The 17,549-nt window shown below is 37.2% G+C and overlaps 1 protein-coding gene across 1 annotated transcript; it reads right to left on the reverse strand.

Moving 5' to 3' along the window:
* Nucleotides 1–1,619: 1,619 nt before the first annotated feature.
* On the reverse strand, nt 1,620–16,839 carry LOC132827964 (cleavage and polyadenylation specificity factor subunit 4-like). Its single transcript, XM_060844818.1, has 6 exons — nt 16,737–16,839; nt 14,455–14,505; nt 12,297–12,449; nt 10,369–10,464; nt 6,854–6,947; nt 1,620–1,728 (listed from the first exon to the last, which is right to left on the reverse strand). The coding sequence occupies exons 1-6, from the start codon at nt 16,837–16,839 to the stop codon at nt 1,620–1,622; spliced, it is 606 nt and encodes a 201-aa protein (XP_060700801.1).
* Between the last annotated feature and the right edge of the window lie 710 nt (nt 16,840–17,549).

Genomic DNA, 17,549 nt, shown 5'->3' on the forward strand with positions numbered 1-17,549 from the left:
GTTGTTGGTTTTAATATTCTCTGTTGGATTTAAAGTAAAAATTAAATAATAAAATTGTTAAATACAGACTTCTGGAATAGTTCTTTGCCTCTTGAATTTTAAGAGATTACAACGCGAGGTGAATTGTGTGTGTGGCTGGTTTAAATTCCCCATGTAACAAGGAGGAGAGGGTGTGTACATTTGGTTGTGGTCATTGGAATTAAGAAGAATAAGGACAAGCTTATTAAACAGACAGGATTCTTAGATTTATTGGAAGCTATTCCCAATGGAATATTGAAGTCACAGTTCACATAAACCCAGCACCAACACTGCATAATGGTGTTTAAGTTCAAGAAAGAGATACGAGAATACTTTACGATGGGCAGTCAAACAGTTAATTAATTTGAGATAGTGTTTCAGCCACATAACCTATTCTGTACCATTAAACTATTTCTTACATCTACTTCATTATAAATTATAGCCTATTTTTAAAGGAGTTGACAGGTTAGATGCAGAAGGATGGTTTTCACTTGTGGAAGAGTCTAGGAGCAGAGTGTATAATCTTGGAATTAGGGATCACCAACTTAAGGCAGATGAGAAGGAATTCTCTCAGAATAGTGAATCTGTGGAATTTTGTACCAGAATGCAGTAGAAGCAGTGTCATTAAATATATTTAAGATGGACATAGGGAAGCAAGGATTATGGGAAAAAGCAGGAAAATGGATTGGAGGATTGTTAGAATCAGCCATGATTTTATTGAATGGTAAAACAAAAAATTAGCCAGATGACCTACTTTTGCTCCATTATCTCAGTCTTGCTGGATGCTTAAGAAAATAAAATAAATCTGAAGGAAAGTGTCCTAAAGCATAGAATGGAGTTACTAAATGGCATTAATCCCACACATCTTAGTTTAAGAGGCACCATTGTACTGAAATAGTGAACTAACGTTCCTGATGATGTGTTGCAGAACAGCATTTCAAGCATACATTTTAAAATTAGCAATAATGTCTCCTTTTCAAGAGGACTTTCTCCCACATTTAGGCTTCCTACATTTTATGTAGGTTATGTAGATTTTACAGGTCACATGGGGTTTAAAGAACAATTTGCAGCAACTTAAGTGGCTCTAAGAGTTTTAGCCTGTGTGAATCTGACATATAGAGTCCATTGGTGGAGCAGACCAGGGTCAGCATAGTAGGGGACAGTCATAGCAATTCTAGAATGGACTAATTGGAGTTATCAGGTCAGGGAAAAAAAAATTCAGATAGGGAGATTGATCCCTGACCCATGTCCATGGTTCATGCTTTAAGTGCAGATCTGCAAATAACAACAGCAGCTTCTATTTATATAGCTCTTGAATATAATAAACCACTCCAAGATACTTTACAGGAGCATTATCCACATGTGGATAATAACCTCTTGAGTGAGCACCCTCTTGGAACTAGCCAAACAATAAATCCAATTAGTTCGAGGAAGGAGAACAAAACTTCAGACAGAAGAGATGAAAACAGTGATTTAGTGCAATAATCTACTTTCCATTCAAACCGTTTTAAGCTCAATTTTATGTAGCTTAAGGCAAAAGAGAATAAAATTTTCATCATTTTTTGAACTTTTGCAATACTGGATAAAAGTCATTCTGCACATTAGATTGTTTGACAGTCCTGGGTTTCAGATCCAGTTACACAGTTGCTGTAGTTGTCAGAGTTTGACATTTGTCGTTGCTTTGGTTCAGGTGGTGTCCCTTTCCCTGCACTGAAGGCAGAGGAGAAATTTCAAATTTGAGTTGCACAATAATTTATTTCATTTCAAGCAGCAATATTTGTTTAGCTTTTAAACTGTTATTTTCATATTTGATCTAGGAATACATTTTTACTTCAGCTATTTTAAACAAATCAAGCTCAATTAGTTCATTTGTTAGATACAAAGAGGAAGTCCAATGTACCACAACAATGTACAAGGACAGCTTGATCAACATAGCATGAAGCACTTTTGTATTTTTCTCCTTAAAACATACAAATTTGTTAAAAAAATTAAATTGCTCCATAATGGAAAGAACAGATGAGCGACAAACACTTGCTCAAATAAAAATTGAATTTTGTTTTGAGTCTTTATCCTCAGCCCTCCTCTTCTCCCTTCCCACCAAAATGGGTAGAATTACAAAATAGTATTGATATATAAAACCTGGAGACTTAAGAGTTTTTGATTCAAGTAACACCATTATCAAATAACTAGCATTAATATGGGGAGGAGACAGCCCAGTGGTATTGACACTGGACTGTTAACTGAGAGACCCAGATAATGTACAGCAATGGTGGAACTTGAATTCAATAACAATCTGGAATGAAGAGTCTAATGATCACCAGGAATCTATTTGCTCATCTCCTTTGTGGGGCTGGATGTAGGAGGTGTTGGGGGTGGGGGTGGGGATGCGAAAAGTAATGCTATCCTTACTTGGTCTGATCCATATGTGACTCTACATCCATAGCATATGTGGTTGACTCTTAACTGCCCTGTGGCAATAACGGTTAGCCTAGCCAGTGACATCCTCATCATAATCAATTTTACAAAAAAAATGGTAAAATTTGTAATCAATTGTTAATCATTTAGGAGGTAGCAAATTTTAAATATTTATAGTTGATGTGAAATAAATGTTCTATACCTTGAAGCATTTTTGTTGACAGACTCAGCCTCCCCAGACCTGTCTCCACGGTGCTGTCCTTTGTGAAAAGTGGGATCTCAGACATTTCCTATTGAAGAATGCAATTTTTTTTATTTAACAGCCAAGGTAAAAAAAAAATCAGTGCTATTGAGTGAAGAAAAATTTTGGAAGCCTCTTCATTCCAATATTCAATAATTACCATAGATCTTTATATTCCAACAGCAGATTGAGAAACTTTGCCAGTCAAGGTCCTTTTAGAACATTCAACATGTAATTCTGACCTTAAGCTAAATTTGGGAGAATATCATAACCGATTTTCCTTCATGGAAGAGGATGTATTAAACGGCTAAATTGGACCTTTGTACAGATTCTCCATGGGAAATTTATGTTAATGTTTGCTGGAAGCTAACAGCAAAACAGTGACAATTTGGAAGTGGCCCAGGCAAAGGACATCAATAAATGCTTGCCTTCATTTGATTTTTACCATGTTAACATAACTCATGTTTTATGCTGTTTCTCAAACCAAACATTCAACCAATGAGCTGTGTTGTGTGTTTTCCACAAATCAGTTCACAAAAATTATGTGCTGTGTGTTCAAGCTATGGCCAGTACAAGTATTTGTATATCGCTGATGCTGGTGGTCAAAATCCATTTCAAAGCCAATATCATGTTTGCTGGGGAAATAAAATCCTCAATACAGAGTTGGTGGGAAGTAATGATTTAATCATACATTTTTCAGATGTGCTGCCTTGCAATCTTACATCTGAAATTCATGCTAAGAACAATCTTATCTTTTGATAGGGACTAATTTTCCATTTGCTCCCTGAAAGAAATCTTCACTTATGTCATTCCACTGGAGGGAAGTTTCTTCATATTTATCAATGAATTATAAAAATGCACACTTGGATTGATACTCCAAGTTAAAACTTAACAATTGATACTGTTGAAAACTAGATCAGTGAATTGATGCAAACATTAAATGGTTTCCAAACATTCAATCCCATTGGACAGTAAACATTTTATGGCTGAAAATTATTAGAGCATAACAGTGCAGTAGAGACCCTTTGACCCTTGTTGGATCCACAGGTTGGTGGAACAATCTGAAGCCCATTTAACCTACGCTACTCCATTCTCGTCCACATGCCTATCCAATGACCATTTAAATGCCCTGAAAATTGGCAAGTTTACTACAGTTGCAGGCAGTGCATTCCATGCCCCTACTACAGAGTAAACAAACTACCTGACATCTGACCTATATCTATCACCCCTCAATTTAAAGCTATGTCCCCTCATGCTAGCCATCGCCAGAGGATAAAGGCTCTCTGTCCATCCTATCTAACCCTCTGATTATCTTATATATCTCAATTAGTCATCTCTCAACCTCCTTCTCTAATGAAACAGCTTCAAGTCCCTCAGCCTTTCCTCGAAGACTTTCCCTCCATACCAGGTAACATCCTGGTAAATCTCCTGAACCCTTTTCAAAGCTTCCTATAATGCAGTGACCAGAACTGCATGCAATACCCTTCACGAAACAGTATTGGCTATCCATCGACTTCTTCCCCTCCAGAGGAAGATAAACCCTCTCTTATAACCCTTTCCACACTTTACTAGCAACCGAAGTAAGGCTCACTGGTCTATAATTTCCAAGGGGTGTCTCTACTCTTCTTAAGGGGATAAGATTTGCTATCCTTCAGTCTTCCTGCACTATTCCTGTGGACAAAGATCAGCAATCTCCTTCCTAGCTTCCCAGAGAATCCTTGGATAAATCCCATCTGGCCCAGGGGACCTTAAAAAATAATTTTATCAACTTGTTCCATACATTTTTTTCAAAAAAATAAAAGTAATGGAATTTCTTCTCTTCATGGTGTTAACTCCAGTTTGACCTTTAGGAATCCAATTTACTTTTAAGTTATTTTAGGAGTGATTAGCTCATTTAATTTATTTTTTTTTTACATTCACATTTCACTTCCATTTTTACTAAAAAAAATAGAGAAGGGATACGGTTTCTAAATGATCTTTAGGGAGTGGACAGTTTGCTACCTTCTCACTTTAAATGAAATGAAATTAATATCATGAATGCCAATCAAAATGACTGGTGTATTTTAAAATACCAACTGAATTATGTTATCAGTCCTATTCATGTGGTAATTGAAGTGAAACATTTCTGCCCATTCAGAATTAGAATGGAGGCTTCAAATTAAAATACTTCCAACCACTTTTTAAATGTGTCTGGTAAATATGTTGAAGTAACCTGGCAGGCTAGTGAACACTACTGACTCCACTCCTTTATTTGTGTTAAAAGCTTTGCACTCTGCAAATTTAAAAAATATTTATTCACAATATATATTTTGTTTTTCTGAAGTAAAGAATATCTAGACTTGTATTTAGCCATCAGCATCAACATAATCAACCCCAGATGCTAAATCCTGTAAATAAATGATGAAACCATTAGATTCTAAGTTGAATTGGCTGTCCTTGAATTTTTAAGGTATCTTAAATGTATGATTTTTCTTTTGTCAATAGACCACACTATAAACATTGCTAGTTATTAAACAAACATCATTTTTGTATCAGTAACTGCACACATTCAACAACTAGTGCTTCAGTGAAGCCTATTCAAGAGAAAATACATTCTTGAAATGTACCTTTAGGTCATTGTTCCAATCAGTAAATTCATTACCTGGACTGAAAAACATGGGATAAGTAATTAGTTATTAACTATTTGAATCCAGAAAAACAAAGTTCTTCCTGCATTGATACAAGTCTTTTATTCCCCTTACTGCATATTTCCTTTTGATAGGGGGTAGGGAAGTGACTGCACTTGACATCAAGGCAACATTCAGAAGTGAGGTAACAAGGAACCCTAGCAAAACTGAAGTCAAATGGGAATCAAGTAGAAAACCATCTGCTGGTTGGTGTCATTCCTAGAATAAGGAAAATAGTTGTGGTTGCTGGAGGCCAATCATCTCCGCTCTAGGACATCATTGTAGGAGATCCTCAAGCTAGTATGCTGGGCCCAAGCATCTTTAGCTGTTTCATTAATGCCTTCCCCACCACCATTAGGTGAGAAATGGGGCTGTTTTGATAACTGCACACTATTCCGCAACATTCATAACTCTTTAGGTACTGAAGCATTTGGTGTCCAAATGCAACAAAACATGGGTCAAAATTGAGACTTGCGCTGATAACTCCCATCTCCAAGACAGCATCCTGTAATTACTTTTTAGCATTCAAAGGCATTTCAAGCATTGATTTCCCCAATCTCTTCTTGTGGAGTTACCATTGTGTAGAAACTGAACCAATCAAGCATCATGGCTACAAGAGCAGGTCAGAGGCTGAAATCCTGTCAAGTGACTCCTATCCACTATCTAAAAAAGGCATAAATTGAGAGTGTGATGGAATAGCCTCTACATATCTGGGTGAATGCAATTACAACATCACTCGGGAAGCTTGATAACATGCAGGTCCAGAATTACAGGGAATAGTTTTAGGGAAAGGGGGTAAAGATCTAAAAGGAACCTAAGGGGCAACTTTCTCATGTAGAGGGTGAAGAGTGTATGGAATAAGCTGCCAGAGAAAAAGTGATGGAGCATACATAGTTGCAACATGAGTTGGACCAAAGGGTCTGTTTCTGTGCTGTACATCTATGACTATGACTGTATTCTATTGGTCTGATATAACCTGTAATTATATATCCCTTGGCATAATAGAGCACCTCAATTGTAGTTCACTCCTGGTTAACCATCTAGTGCCATGCAGTCAGCTTGCTGGGTTGCCAACACAGCTACCAAGTTGTACCCAGCAAGATATCACAAACCACAAAAGATAGAAGTGAGCAATTGATGTCAGTTGAAGGAGAGCTCCTCAGCCTTAAAGTGCCATGGAGTCTTGTACGCAAAACAAGATCTAGAGTTTGCCCGGTAAATGCCTCATGAATTAGAGCATATCTAATGATGCTTCATTCCCTCAGTAGCTCTGACTTTACATGGACAAGTGCTGAAGGGAGGTTTGAACCCACAACTTCCTTAGTCAGATGCAAGTGCAGTACTGACTCAACTGATTAAAAGACTCAAATGTTTGACAAAAACAGTTGAGAATGTTATTTGATATTTCAACAGATTTAATTTTAATTTAACTAATTAAAAAGTTTTGTCCAGATATCAATTGTAACAACTAGCCAAGGACAGCACTATCTAATATAATTTGGAGAAAACTTACTGTGAAAGTTTACATGCTGTTCCTTCAGGGCAGTAACCAGCCAGATAATTCTCACAGATTATCTTCCTGGTGTGTTTGTTTTTGCACAGTGGGCCTGCCACAGAAATAGATCAGTGGAGTGAATTTTGTAAACTATATTGTCAATTCACACTACTTTTGCAAAATTAAAATTTATGCATGCACATCTTTTAAAAAATGTCAATGCATTGTCATTAGTTCCCAGTTGTTATTTTTGCAAAAAAAAAGAGTATAGAAGGTCCATCCCTACATTCAGGCTGTTCAATAATCTGATGTACTAAAGCCAAGCAATTTACAAAAGTCACACAAGGTCAGTCTAGATGCCATGACTATTGTGAGTTTAGCCCTCTGCTTACAATTGACACAGCTCTTAGTTCCCAATATACAATTTACCAGTAATAAACATAGCAAAAGAACTATTCATTCAGCAAGTGAAACTTAATTTTGGTTTGAAGGGAAAATAAAATTACTTCAAAATGCAAAGCTGATAATGATTTTTTTTTTGGGGGGGGGGGGGGGGGGGTCAACATTCTCAATGGATTGTAAACTGGAAAGACTACCTGTAATAATTGAGATCAAATAAGATACCTCAAACTCTGGAAGTTTACATCTGTGTCAAAAAACATTAGTTTGCTCTTTCTATTGAACCCTTTCTGGAGGATCTGAAGTATCAACTTACATTATTGCTCTTGAAATGATGGACCTGCTGCAGAAGTAATTTCTATTTTTATATTTGAAAATGTATGAAGACAGATTCAAGATGGGTTTGAGAAACATATGGAAACTTACTATAATAATCATAATACAAATAGAGACGACAACAAAATCAAAAATATACTAAAAAAAAAGGATAAAAGGGTTGAATACACAATTTATTAAAGATAGAGATGTGTTCTAAACTACTCTATCTTCACCTTAAGCTTCAATCAAATTGGATCAAACAGTTTAATGAAAACTGAAAACAGTTTCTTTAGATTGTGTCTCAAGGTTTCCAATTCTCCCAATTTCATCATTAATCAGATCAGAACTATTTTCTCTTTGATGTTACTTGTTAATGCAAGAGTTTTCAGCATTCATCAGAAATGTTGTCCACTCTACTTTGTGTTATGTACATGCTGTTTCCGATTGAGAAAACGTGGTAACCAAGCTAGCAAGACATTTTATGCTTGTTTACAAACTATGAAATTTCCAATGATTCAGTCTGTAGAAATTGAAGCTATTTATTCCTTTGGAGGAAAGTTCATGAACTACAGGATACTGACTTGATCTGATTGGGGTGAACAACAAAAAGGAGAACAAACCATTTTAATGCAGTGAGTGATTATAGTTTGGAAATGAGAGAGCATGGAAGAGACAGATTCAATGGATCTTTCAAAAGAAAAAAAAATCAGAATTAACTGAAAAAGAATGAAAATTACAGGGCACCTCAGCTATAGATCATCTCTGCAGGGTAGTGCCCAAGGCCCAACCATCTTCAGTTGCTCCAATGACCTTCCCTCCACCATAAGGTTAGGTCAGATGTGGGGATGTTCAACAATGATTGCACAATTTTCAGCACCATTCGCAACTTCAGATACTGAAGCAGTCCATGTTCAATATATTAGGATCTGGACAATGTCCAGGCTTGGGCTGACAAGTGGCAAGTAATACTCCCACCACAAAAGTGCCAGGCAATGACCATCTCCCATAAGAGACAATTGAATCACTGCCCCCTGACATTCAATGGTATTACTATCACTGAACCCTCCATTATCAGCATCCTTGGGGTTATCACTGACCAGAAACTCACCACATGACAATGGCTGCAAAAGCAGGTCAGAGGAATAGGAATACGATGGTGAGTAATAGGAAAGATACAGAGGCTTTGGAGAGGGCGCAAAGAAGATTTACCGGGATGCTGCCTGGACTGGAGGGCTTGCTGTAAGAAAGTTTGAATAAGCTCAGACTTGTCTCTCTGGAGAGAAGAAGGAGGAAGAGAGGAAACCTGATTGAGATGTACAAAATAATGAGGAATAGATTGAGTCAATAGCCAGAGACTTTTCCCCACGGCAGGAGTGACTGGTACGAGAAGTCATAGTTTGAAGATATTAGGAAGAAGGTATAAAAGGAGTCAGAGGTAGGTTCTTTACACAGTTGTGAATGCATTGCCAGTTGAGGTGGTGGAAGTGAAGTCTTTGGGGACATATAAGCGACTGCTGGACATGCACATGGATAGCAGAGAGTTGAGGGGTGCGTAGGTTAAGTTACTATATTTTACATTCGGATTAAGTCTCAGCACAACATAGTGGGCCAAAGGGCCTGTTCTGTGCTGTACTTTTCTATGTTCTACGTAACTCTAAATCCTGTCTACCTTCTATAAGGCACAAATCAGGAATGTGATGGAAACCGCTCACCTGCCTGGATCAGTGTAGCTCCAACAACATTCAAAAAGCTTTAAAACAAGTATTTTCATAGACACCACATACACAAGCATCCACTCCCTCCACTACCAATGCTCAGTAGCAGCAGTGTGTAGTATCTACAAGATGCACTGCAAAAATTCTTCAACCTCCAGACCACAGACCACTTCCATCTAGTAGGAAGAGGGCAGCTGATACATGGGAACACCACCATCCCACATTGAATGTCAAGGGGCAGTGGTTCAATTGTCTCTTATTGGAGATGGTCATTGCCTGGCACTTTTGTGGTGTGAATATCACTTGCCACTTGTCAACCCAAGCCTGGATATTGTCCAGATCCTAATATATTGAGGCACTCACCATCTGGACTTGGAAATAGATAGTTCTTAATTCACTGCTGTTGGATCAAAATCCCAGAATCCCCTCCCCAAGGAGTAATGAGAGTCAACCTACAGCACATGGACTGTAGCAGTTCATCTTCTGAAGGGCAGCTGGGGACAGGCAATAAGTGCTGGCCAGCCAGTAATGTACACAGTCCATCAGTGAATAAAAAAAACACTGCAGGTGAGTAGCAAACTATTTCTGTTGATAAACAGCAGGAGGATTGAACACAATAATATAGTGCTAATTGCTCTGCAGATGACCAGCATGAGTTAAAACAGTTTATTTTTAGATACTTCTATAGAAGTAAACAGCGGCAGTTAAACTCATTAATATAATATGGAATAATCCTGCAGGAGTGTAAAAATGTTTTCTAGAGAATTAAGAGGGTGCTGGTCAGAATTTGGACTGTGAAGGACATTTAAAAAGTGGTCATGAGTCGTGGACATTGCTGACATTTATTGTCCACCTCGAATTGTCCTCAAGGGGGTAGTAGTGAGCTGACTTCTTGAATCACTGCAGTCCTTATGAAGTACCTCCCCAGTGCTGTTTGGAGAAAATTCTAGGATTTCAACAGCAGCAGAGAGAGAACAGCAATATAGTTTGTTATAGTCAGAATGTTTGTGCTCAAAGATGAATTCACATTTGTAGCAGTAGAGAATTAGTAACAAGGCCAGTATTGAGCAAAATGAAAAATTAAAGTCTGCAGTTACTTACCATATTTACAGAACCCTCGGTCATACCAGGGGCAGTCTGGAATTTGTATCCGCGAATTGATGTGTAGGAAAGGACACTCTTGCTTATTGCATTCACCTGTGTCCAAAATAGGCAAGTCATGTGACTCAGTATGGCCTGTGCCCCAATATTATTATTTGTATTTAAAAGGATGGAGAAGATTTTGACTGAAATGCACCATATTGAAGATTTAAATCTTAGTAGGACTCTGGGAAGGTGTCAAGAAAAAGAAGATGCATGGATTCCCAGATATGGACAGATTGAACAAGCCCTGCTGCTTTGAAAATGGAAGAGGTTGTAACAAAATTTATTTAAATCTCCTCCCCCAATGATTCTTTTGGCCTATTCAGAATTGCTATGGATTCCTCATTCTCAATCCCTTATCATTTTAAGGGAGCAACAGTACAAGTATTGTAAGACAGGTTTATAAATGCAATTTCTTCCATATTTATTTCCTTGCCCTATGCCTGAAGGCAGCATCTCATGCTGGGGAAAAGAGCCACAAGTTACAACATTTTTTCCAGCACCTTGGTCAAGATCCTTTCAGTGTGTGTGAAATTTAAAAGCACGGCCTAGATTTTCACTATCATCCTAAGTCAAATGTTTTTCCCCTACAAGTGGGTAAAAACAATGACTACAGATGCTGGAAACCAGATTCTGGATTAGTGGTGCTGGAAAAGCACAGCAGTTCAGCCAGCACCCAAGGAACAGGAAAAATTGACATTTTGGGCAAAAGCCCTTCATCATGGATTCCAGGATAAGCACCAATCAAAACATCTACCAACATCTGCCCATAATTTCTGACCATTTATTTATTTGAAAAGTAAGAGAGCAAAAAAGGTCATTTTCCAATAGGTGCTCCAAGCAACAGAAACAAAATGCTGGGCAAAAAAAAAAAATCAGCAAGTCTGGAGGCATGTGGTGAGAGAAACAGAGTTAGTGCTTAGAGTCCAGCATGCCTCTTCAGAACTCCCTGCAGTTGAATCTGTGCAGCCATCCCCAATCCTAGTTTCGCTCAATCTTCATGATTATGGATAAAACCTTAACTGATGCCTCCCATCCTCCATTGTGCCACCTTAGAGGGGCAGACCATGATGGAACTTTAAATGTTTGCAGTCTTTGCAATTTAATTCCACACCAAATGGCATTTGCCCACTAAAGTATTTGAAAACCCAAACAGTATTATCCAAGCCCTCAAAAGATGTGAACAATGGTGAATTATTTGGTAAAACATGACAGATTGGAAATATTTGCTTATCCATTTCGATACAAAAAGTCTGACTTTGCACTAAGGGTTTGAATGGAGACATGAGAATCTTGCAAGTGAATGCAAAGGCAGACTTGCATGTATTAACATCCTTTGTTAAAATTCAGGTCAATTATTCAAAAATGTACTTTTATGTAAAACATCAGACCAGTGATTTGCTCTTGCAATGTTGTCAGTTAGAAATTGTACCAAAAATGTAAACCAGGATTTTCCAGAAACACTAACCAACTAACTTTTCCATTTTATGTATTTCCCAGTCAGTATAAGAATCAATGATGTACATTCAGACTTATTTTGTCAATGACCGTTTTCCAGTGTACCGATTTTAAAGTGATCTAGTTAACGGGCAGAAACTCTAGCTAAAACAGGAAATATTCTGATCTTCATTTGTCGGGCTCAACATTAATTGCAATTATTTCTGTAAGCTTCTATGCTTTCTACAGACCACCTCAATTCTGGAGTTCTTTCAGATCTTTCCATATTTGATGAATGACTACTTGAGACTTCAGCCCTTGGCATCACATGTCAGGCATCATTTTTTTCATGTCAAAGTTATGTATAGAAATAAATATACTGTGATCTCATTGAGTGGCAGAGTTGAAGGGCTGAATGGTCTACATCTGCTCTTGTTTTATTGGCTTACCATATTTTGAATAGAAGTAGCATCGTGGCATCTTGGTCTCATCATACTCATGCAAAAACTCACACTGGTCTCCTTTTTTACACAGGCTTCGGAGCCAGTGTTTGCATACAACATTCTTGTCACCACACGTGTGTCGAAATGGGCACATTTGTTCTACAATTAACAAAGACTGTTATAGTTACAAGTGGAGATTCACTGGAACAAAAGTAGTGTTATAAAGAAAGGAGAGAGATTCAGTTTGGTGATGCCTATTATGAGATGATGATATGGAAAGCTTCTCTAATGATCCTGCAATACTAGTAAGAAAACCAAGTTAACATTTACCATTACAGCAACACAGCAAGTTTGAACATAGATATTGTAATGTGAAAACTAGTTAGCAATTATCGGTTTAGTAAATAATATCAAATATTGCCTGAATATTTGATATAGTAATGAATTGTCAATTTACACGATAAAAAATCATTTTCGAGGTTTGTTTTAAATATTTCCATAATTTTCTAAAATTCAATTTTTGTTTTAAATCACAGGACACCATCCCAGTTACTGAAGAAATGAAGGCAACCTTATTTTGTGATCACTGCCAGGGTTTAATTGCATATGGAGATTCACTTCTATAGTAACTGGCCTCAGTTTTAGAGTTCAACTGGACATTGAATAAAAATTGTTTATTCAATGACGAAAGGTGGGCACGGGGAGACTGATTTGAAACAAACAAAGTCTCTTTGCCACGATATCAGATTATACATAGTCAAGTATTTCCATCCAGCTCAGTTGGGGAAGTGGGAAAGTTTTACAGGCCAAGTTTTTAAAGAAGTAAATGGGGTAAAGCTGGTTAAACCCTTGAATATACTTGATTAACTATCCCCCAAGGGTTGTAACTGGGGATAAAAGTAAAAGTCTACAATTTATTTTCAATAATATATTTCTGAAAAAAAGGCTAAGCTGTAATAATTTTATTAAAATAGATACTTAATTATTGTGGACAAAACCTTAACTAAAATGTTCTTTTTCCTCCAGTGTGCCACCTTAGAGGGGCAGATTGTCATTTCATTATGGTCAAATTATTATCTCACTACTCCCTACATTGATGCTTTCACAATACTACACACCAACAATTCTATATTATAATTATTTTGACAATACCATAGCTTTAAGAAGTGCATTTTGTCCTCCCCCTCCCAATCTATTTGACTGAATTTGCCTTTGTTAAGGGTGTGGTTATGGGATGTTACTATATTAGAAGTGTTAATTAGTAGTACTGAATACATATTCTTTTGATAAACATTTCAGTTACAGTTAAACCATTTTTTTTATTCTTAAACCACACAGTTAAAACACTGACAAAATAAAAATGAAGTATGTTTTTCTTAATTTGCATCTGGAATGCATTTTACCTTTAAGAGAAAAAAGGTTAGGGTTTAGGCTATCCTAACATACTTTGAAGGGGTTTGGCCTAGTCGAATACATTTTTTTTTCCTGGAAATTCGTGAAGGAGAGAGTTATGTATTTTGTTTTACTAAATCAGAACACCTACAGTATGGAAGCAGTCCATTGGGCCCACACTAACCTTCCAAAGAGCATCTGACCCATGCTCCTACCCTATCCTTATAATCCCACATTTTCACTGGCTAATCCACCTAGCCTGCACGTCCCAGACACTTGGCAATTTAACATGGCCAATCCACTTGCACATTTTGGGCTATGGGAGGAAACTGGAGAGGAAACTCAGGCAAACATAAACAGAATGTGTAAATTCCACACAGACAGTTGCCATAGGATGCAATCAAATTCAGTCCCTGTTACTGTGAAGCAGTAATGCTAACTACTGAGCCACTGTGGTGATCACCAATGAAAAGAGCAATTCTGAAAATGCAGTGGTCAAAGTGGCTGGTGATAAATGGAACTGCTTTAAAATAAATAACAATTCCACTTTGCATCAGTCACATTATAAAACAGACTTAGTGTGCAGATCAACATTTCCCTTGCCACATATTAATGACATGGTCACAGATCATTCCAAACTACACTTGCTTAAGTTTTCATTCAAGATTCAAAATTGATTCAGCCCAATTCTATAACTGATGGCAGTTCTATTTATCAACAAGGGATTGCATCTCAATACTTGAATGATGTTTTTGTTTCATTAGTATCTTACCTTTTAAGCATTTACCTTTAATGAAAAGCTCACAAACAGCTGAACTAGATCCTGCAAAGAAAGATCACAATATTTATAGGGAACTCAAGACTACTATTACTGGCATATATTTCACTATCCATGAGCTTTTTTATACAGCACTTTGCTTAAATGGATTTCTCACATCTTTGTTAATACACAATACTAACTTTTTTTCCCCCGCTCACACCTATTAAGAGCTAACATTTTATACCATTCGTCTAGCTGTTCCAGTTTTGTATTACAGGGACACCAACTACCTTACAAACTTAGAACAATGTCCTAGTGTACACTGAAGATGTTGAGCTTTTATTGTGCTGATACAAACCTAAGCATCTAGTATTTTAGCCATACCTTCATCAAGATGCACTTCATAAGCAAGTGCTTAAATAATTTGCCAAAATTCATACTAGTAACAATTGCATTCACATAACTTAAATTTTCATTTTTTTAATCTGGAGTGCACCATTTACCTTTTTATTATTAAATGCACATCTATAATCAAAGATCCAAGAGTAAAACGATAAAGTAATATCTTAAATACAAGTTGGAATGTTTCTGGTGTCAAAGGGAGGAGAACTATCCAGTTTATTTTTAATATTTCTTGCTGCCCAACCTGCAAGGTTTGGTCATTTTCTCTTAGGGAATTAGCTAGCAGGAGTCAGTTGAAAAAAAGAAAAATCGCTCCCCATCAAGAAACCAAACTGGCTGGTGAATCATCCGGAGTGCCACAGTGTACTCTAGATTTGAGATAATGTAAAGTTTTAGGTTGTTTACAGTCAGCCAACTCTAGGCCAATCATCCTGGAGCCTACCCAGTCCCTACTAAGAGCCTAAAGCCCAATCTCCATTTCCAACAAAGGCATTAGAATTCTCTAATTGAGATAAATACTTAAATTGCTGAATAGTTTGGAACCAAAATCATGAACTGCCATTTTGTTGTATGATGCAGTCATTAAGTAGCATCAGGTTCTATTTATTTATTAATTAGAACTCAAGTCCTAATTAATTTAAAAACTCAAGTCACATCTGCTGAAATTGATTAGTTTAGTTACACTGTAGAAACAGGCCCTTTGGCCCAACAAGTCCACACTGACCCACCAAAGCGCAACCCACTCACCTAACATTACAGGCAATTTAGCTTGGCCAATTCACCTAACCTGCACATTTTTGGACTGTGGGAGGAAACCAGAGCAAACCCATGCAGACACAGGGAGAATGTGCAAACTTCACACAGTCAGTCACCCGAGGTGGGAACTGAACCAAGGTCTCTGGCACAGTGAGGCAGCAGTGCTAACGACTGTGCTGCCCATCTTTCAATCTAGTCCTCTTTCTAGAAAAAAATTCAAAACCCTCACTTTAAAAAAAAATCATGAACACTTACAAGGGCAAAATAAACATTGATACAGGGATTCAGACTTACAGGAGTTTGGCCAAGGGGAAATATCTTGTTATTAACTTTCATGGCATCATTGAGATTGTCATCAACTTTAAGTGTTTGAAACTCCATTTCAAAGTATTGGGTGAAATTTGAACAAGTGAACAACAGGATAATTTATTATAGGTCAAGGCATAATCTTCCTTCAACAATTTCAGATATCAGAAAATATTACCTTTAAACCTTTCCTAAAGACTGATCTCTTTCAGGCACAAAGCAGCCTGTAAAGAAAAACACACAGTCTCTCACTTGCCCAGAGAGTTCAGCTCCAACAACATTCAAGAAGATCAATATCATCCAATACAAAGAAACCCACAAATCCACTGCACATATCCATTGCAGTGCACTGATCTAGTGTACACCACCCACATGCACCATCTTACCATGACTCCTTTCACAGCACCAACTACTGCTAAAAGGACAAAGGCAGTAGGTGACTTGGGAGCACCACCACCTGCAAGTTTCCATTAGCATCTGACCCAATTCAATTTCCAAAATAGCTTTTCATTGTCCTGCATCAACAGCCCAGAACTCCCTAATAGTGCTACAGGTTTGGCTACACCACATAGACTGCAGTAGTTCAAGAAGGCAACTCACCATTACCTTCACAGACAATTAATGCTGGCCTTACCTTGAAGGGATTAAAAGAAAAGCAAACAAGAAAAAACAAGAATATAAGAGTTGAACAGTGAAATTTGTGTCAAATACAATTACATTTTTATGACCGTGAAAACAATGGAATGCTTTCTAAATAATTAAGGCAATTATGCACAAGAATGAGTTTCTCCCCCCCAAGTTTTATTTTCAGATGACAAGGAACTCCTTACTATCCATGCCAGAAAATGGCAAATCCATAATTCCTCTCTGTTGCTCCAGAACAACTTCAAAATCAAATCTCATCATCTGTAAACCAGCTACCAACTCTTGCATCTTTCACTGTTACAATTTAACTTTTTTTTCTCTCTCTCTATCACTACTATCCACATTAGGGAACAAACATAGGCCTTAGCAAACTTAATTTATAAACATATCTGTGCCCAGGGCCTCCTGGGACTTTATAAAATATTAATTCTGTTTTAAATTACTTTTTGTAATAAACTGCAGATTATAGTGTAAATAGAGATTTGTCAATTAAAGAATTTAATTTAATGATTTTCAAGTTTAGGGTTACAATGGTCACATGACAATTCAGTACTGGGATTAGTGACTTAATTAGCTGTTCACTGAAAGCTAAGGTAAATTTTATGTGCTGAAATTTGTTGCTTCAGTGAATTGTCTGTAAATATTTGCAGAAATAATGGATTGGAAAGTAATTTTGAGTTTTGCAATTACATTGTAAGGGAAAGGCAAAAATGATTAATTTATAAGTTGAAGTGTAGTTAGAATTTGATCACAGTTACATTAGCTTCTGGCCATTCATAGCTGGGTGATCCGTTTTCTGCTGGGAAAGTGAAGAGGGAAAATCTTTCAACACTATCAACTACAAGGTAAGGGGGTCCTAGGTCCTACTAAGAGGAAGTGGTAGATGCAATATTTAAAAGACAATTGGACAGGAATGTGAATAGGAAAGGTTTCAAGGGATGTGGGCCAAACACAGGCAAAAGTAGTTGTTTACTTTGGGAAGTTCGGTCAGCATGGAT

This window comes from Hemiscyllium ocellatum, chromosome 25 (genome assembly GCF_020745735.1).
Source record: "Hemiscyllium ocellatum isolate sHemOce1 chromosome 25, sHemOce1.pat.X.cur, whole genome shotgun sequence".
NCBI classification, from domain to species: domain Eukaryota; kingdom Metazoa; phylum Chordata; class Chondrichthyes; order Orectolobiformes; family Hemiscylliidae; genus Hemiscyllium; species Hemiscyllium ocellatum.

What these genes read in the sequence shown, in the direction of transcription:
- LOC132827964 (XM_060844818.1), bottom strand. Translation starts at nt 16,839, where the DNA reads ATGCAAGAGTTGGTAGCTGGTTTACAGATGATGAGATTTGATTTTGAA. An exon ending in GCCATTTTCTGGCATGGATA is followed by an intron (nt 14,506 to 16,736) that starts GTAAGGAGTTCC and finishes CTTTCTTTGCAG; the next exon opens with GATCTAGTTCAGCTGTTTGT. An exon ending in CCGAGGGTTCTGTAAATATG is followed by an intron (nt 6,948 to 10,368) that starts GTAAGTAACTGC and finishes TTTCTGTGGCAG; the next exon opens with GCCCACTGTGCAAAAACAAA.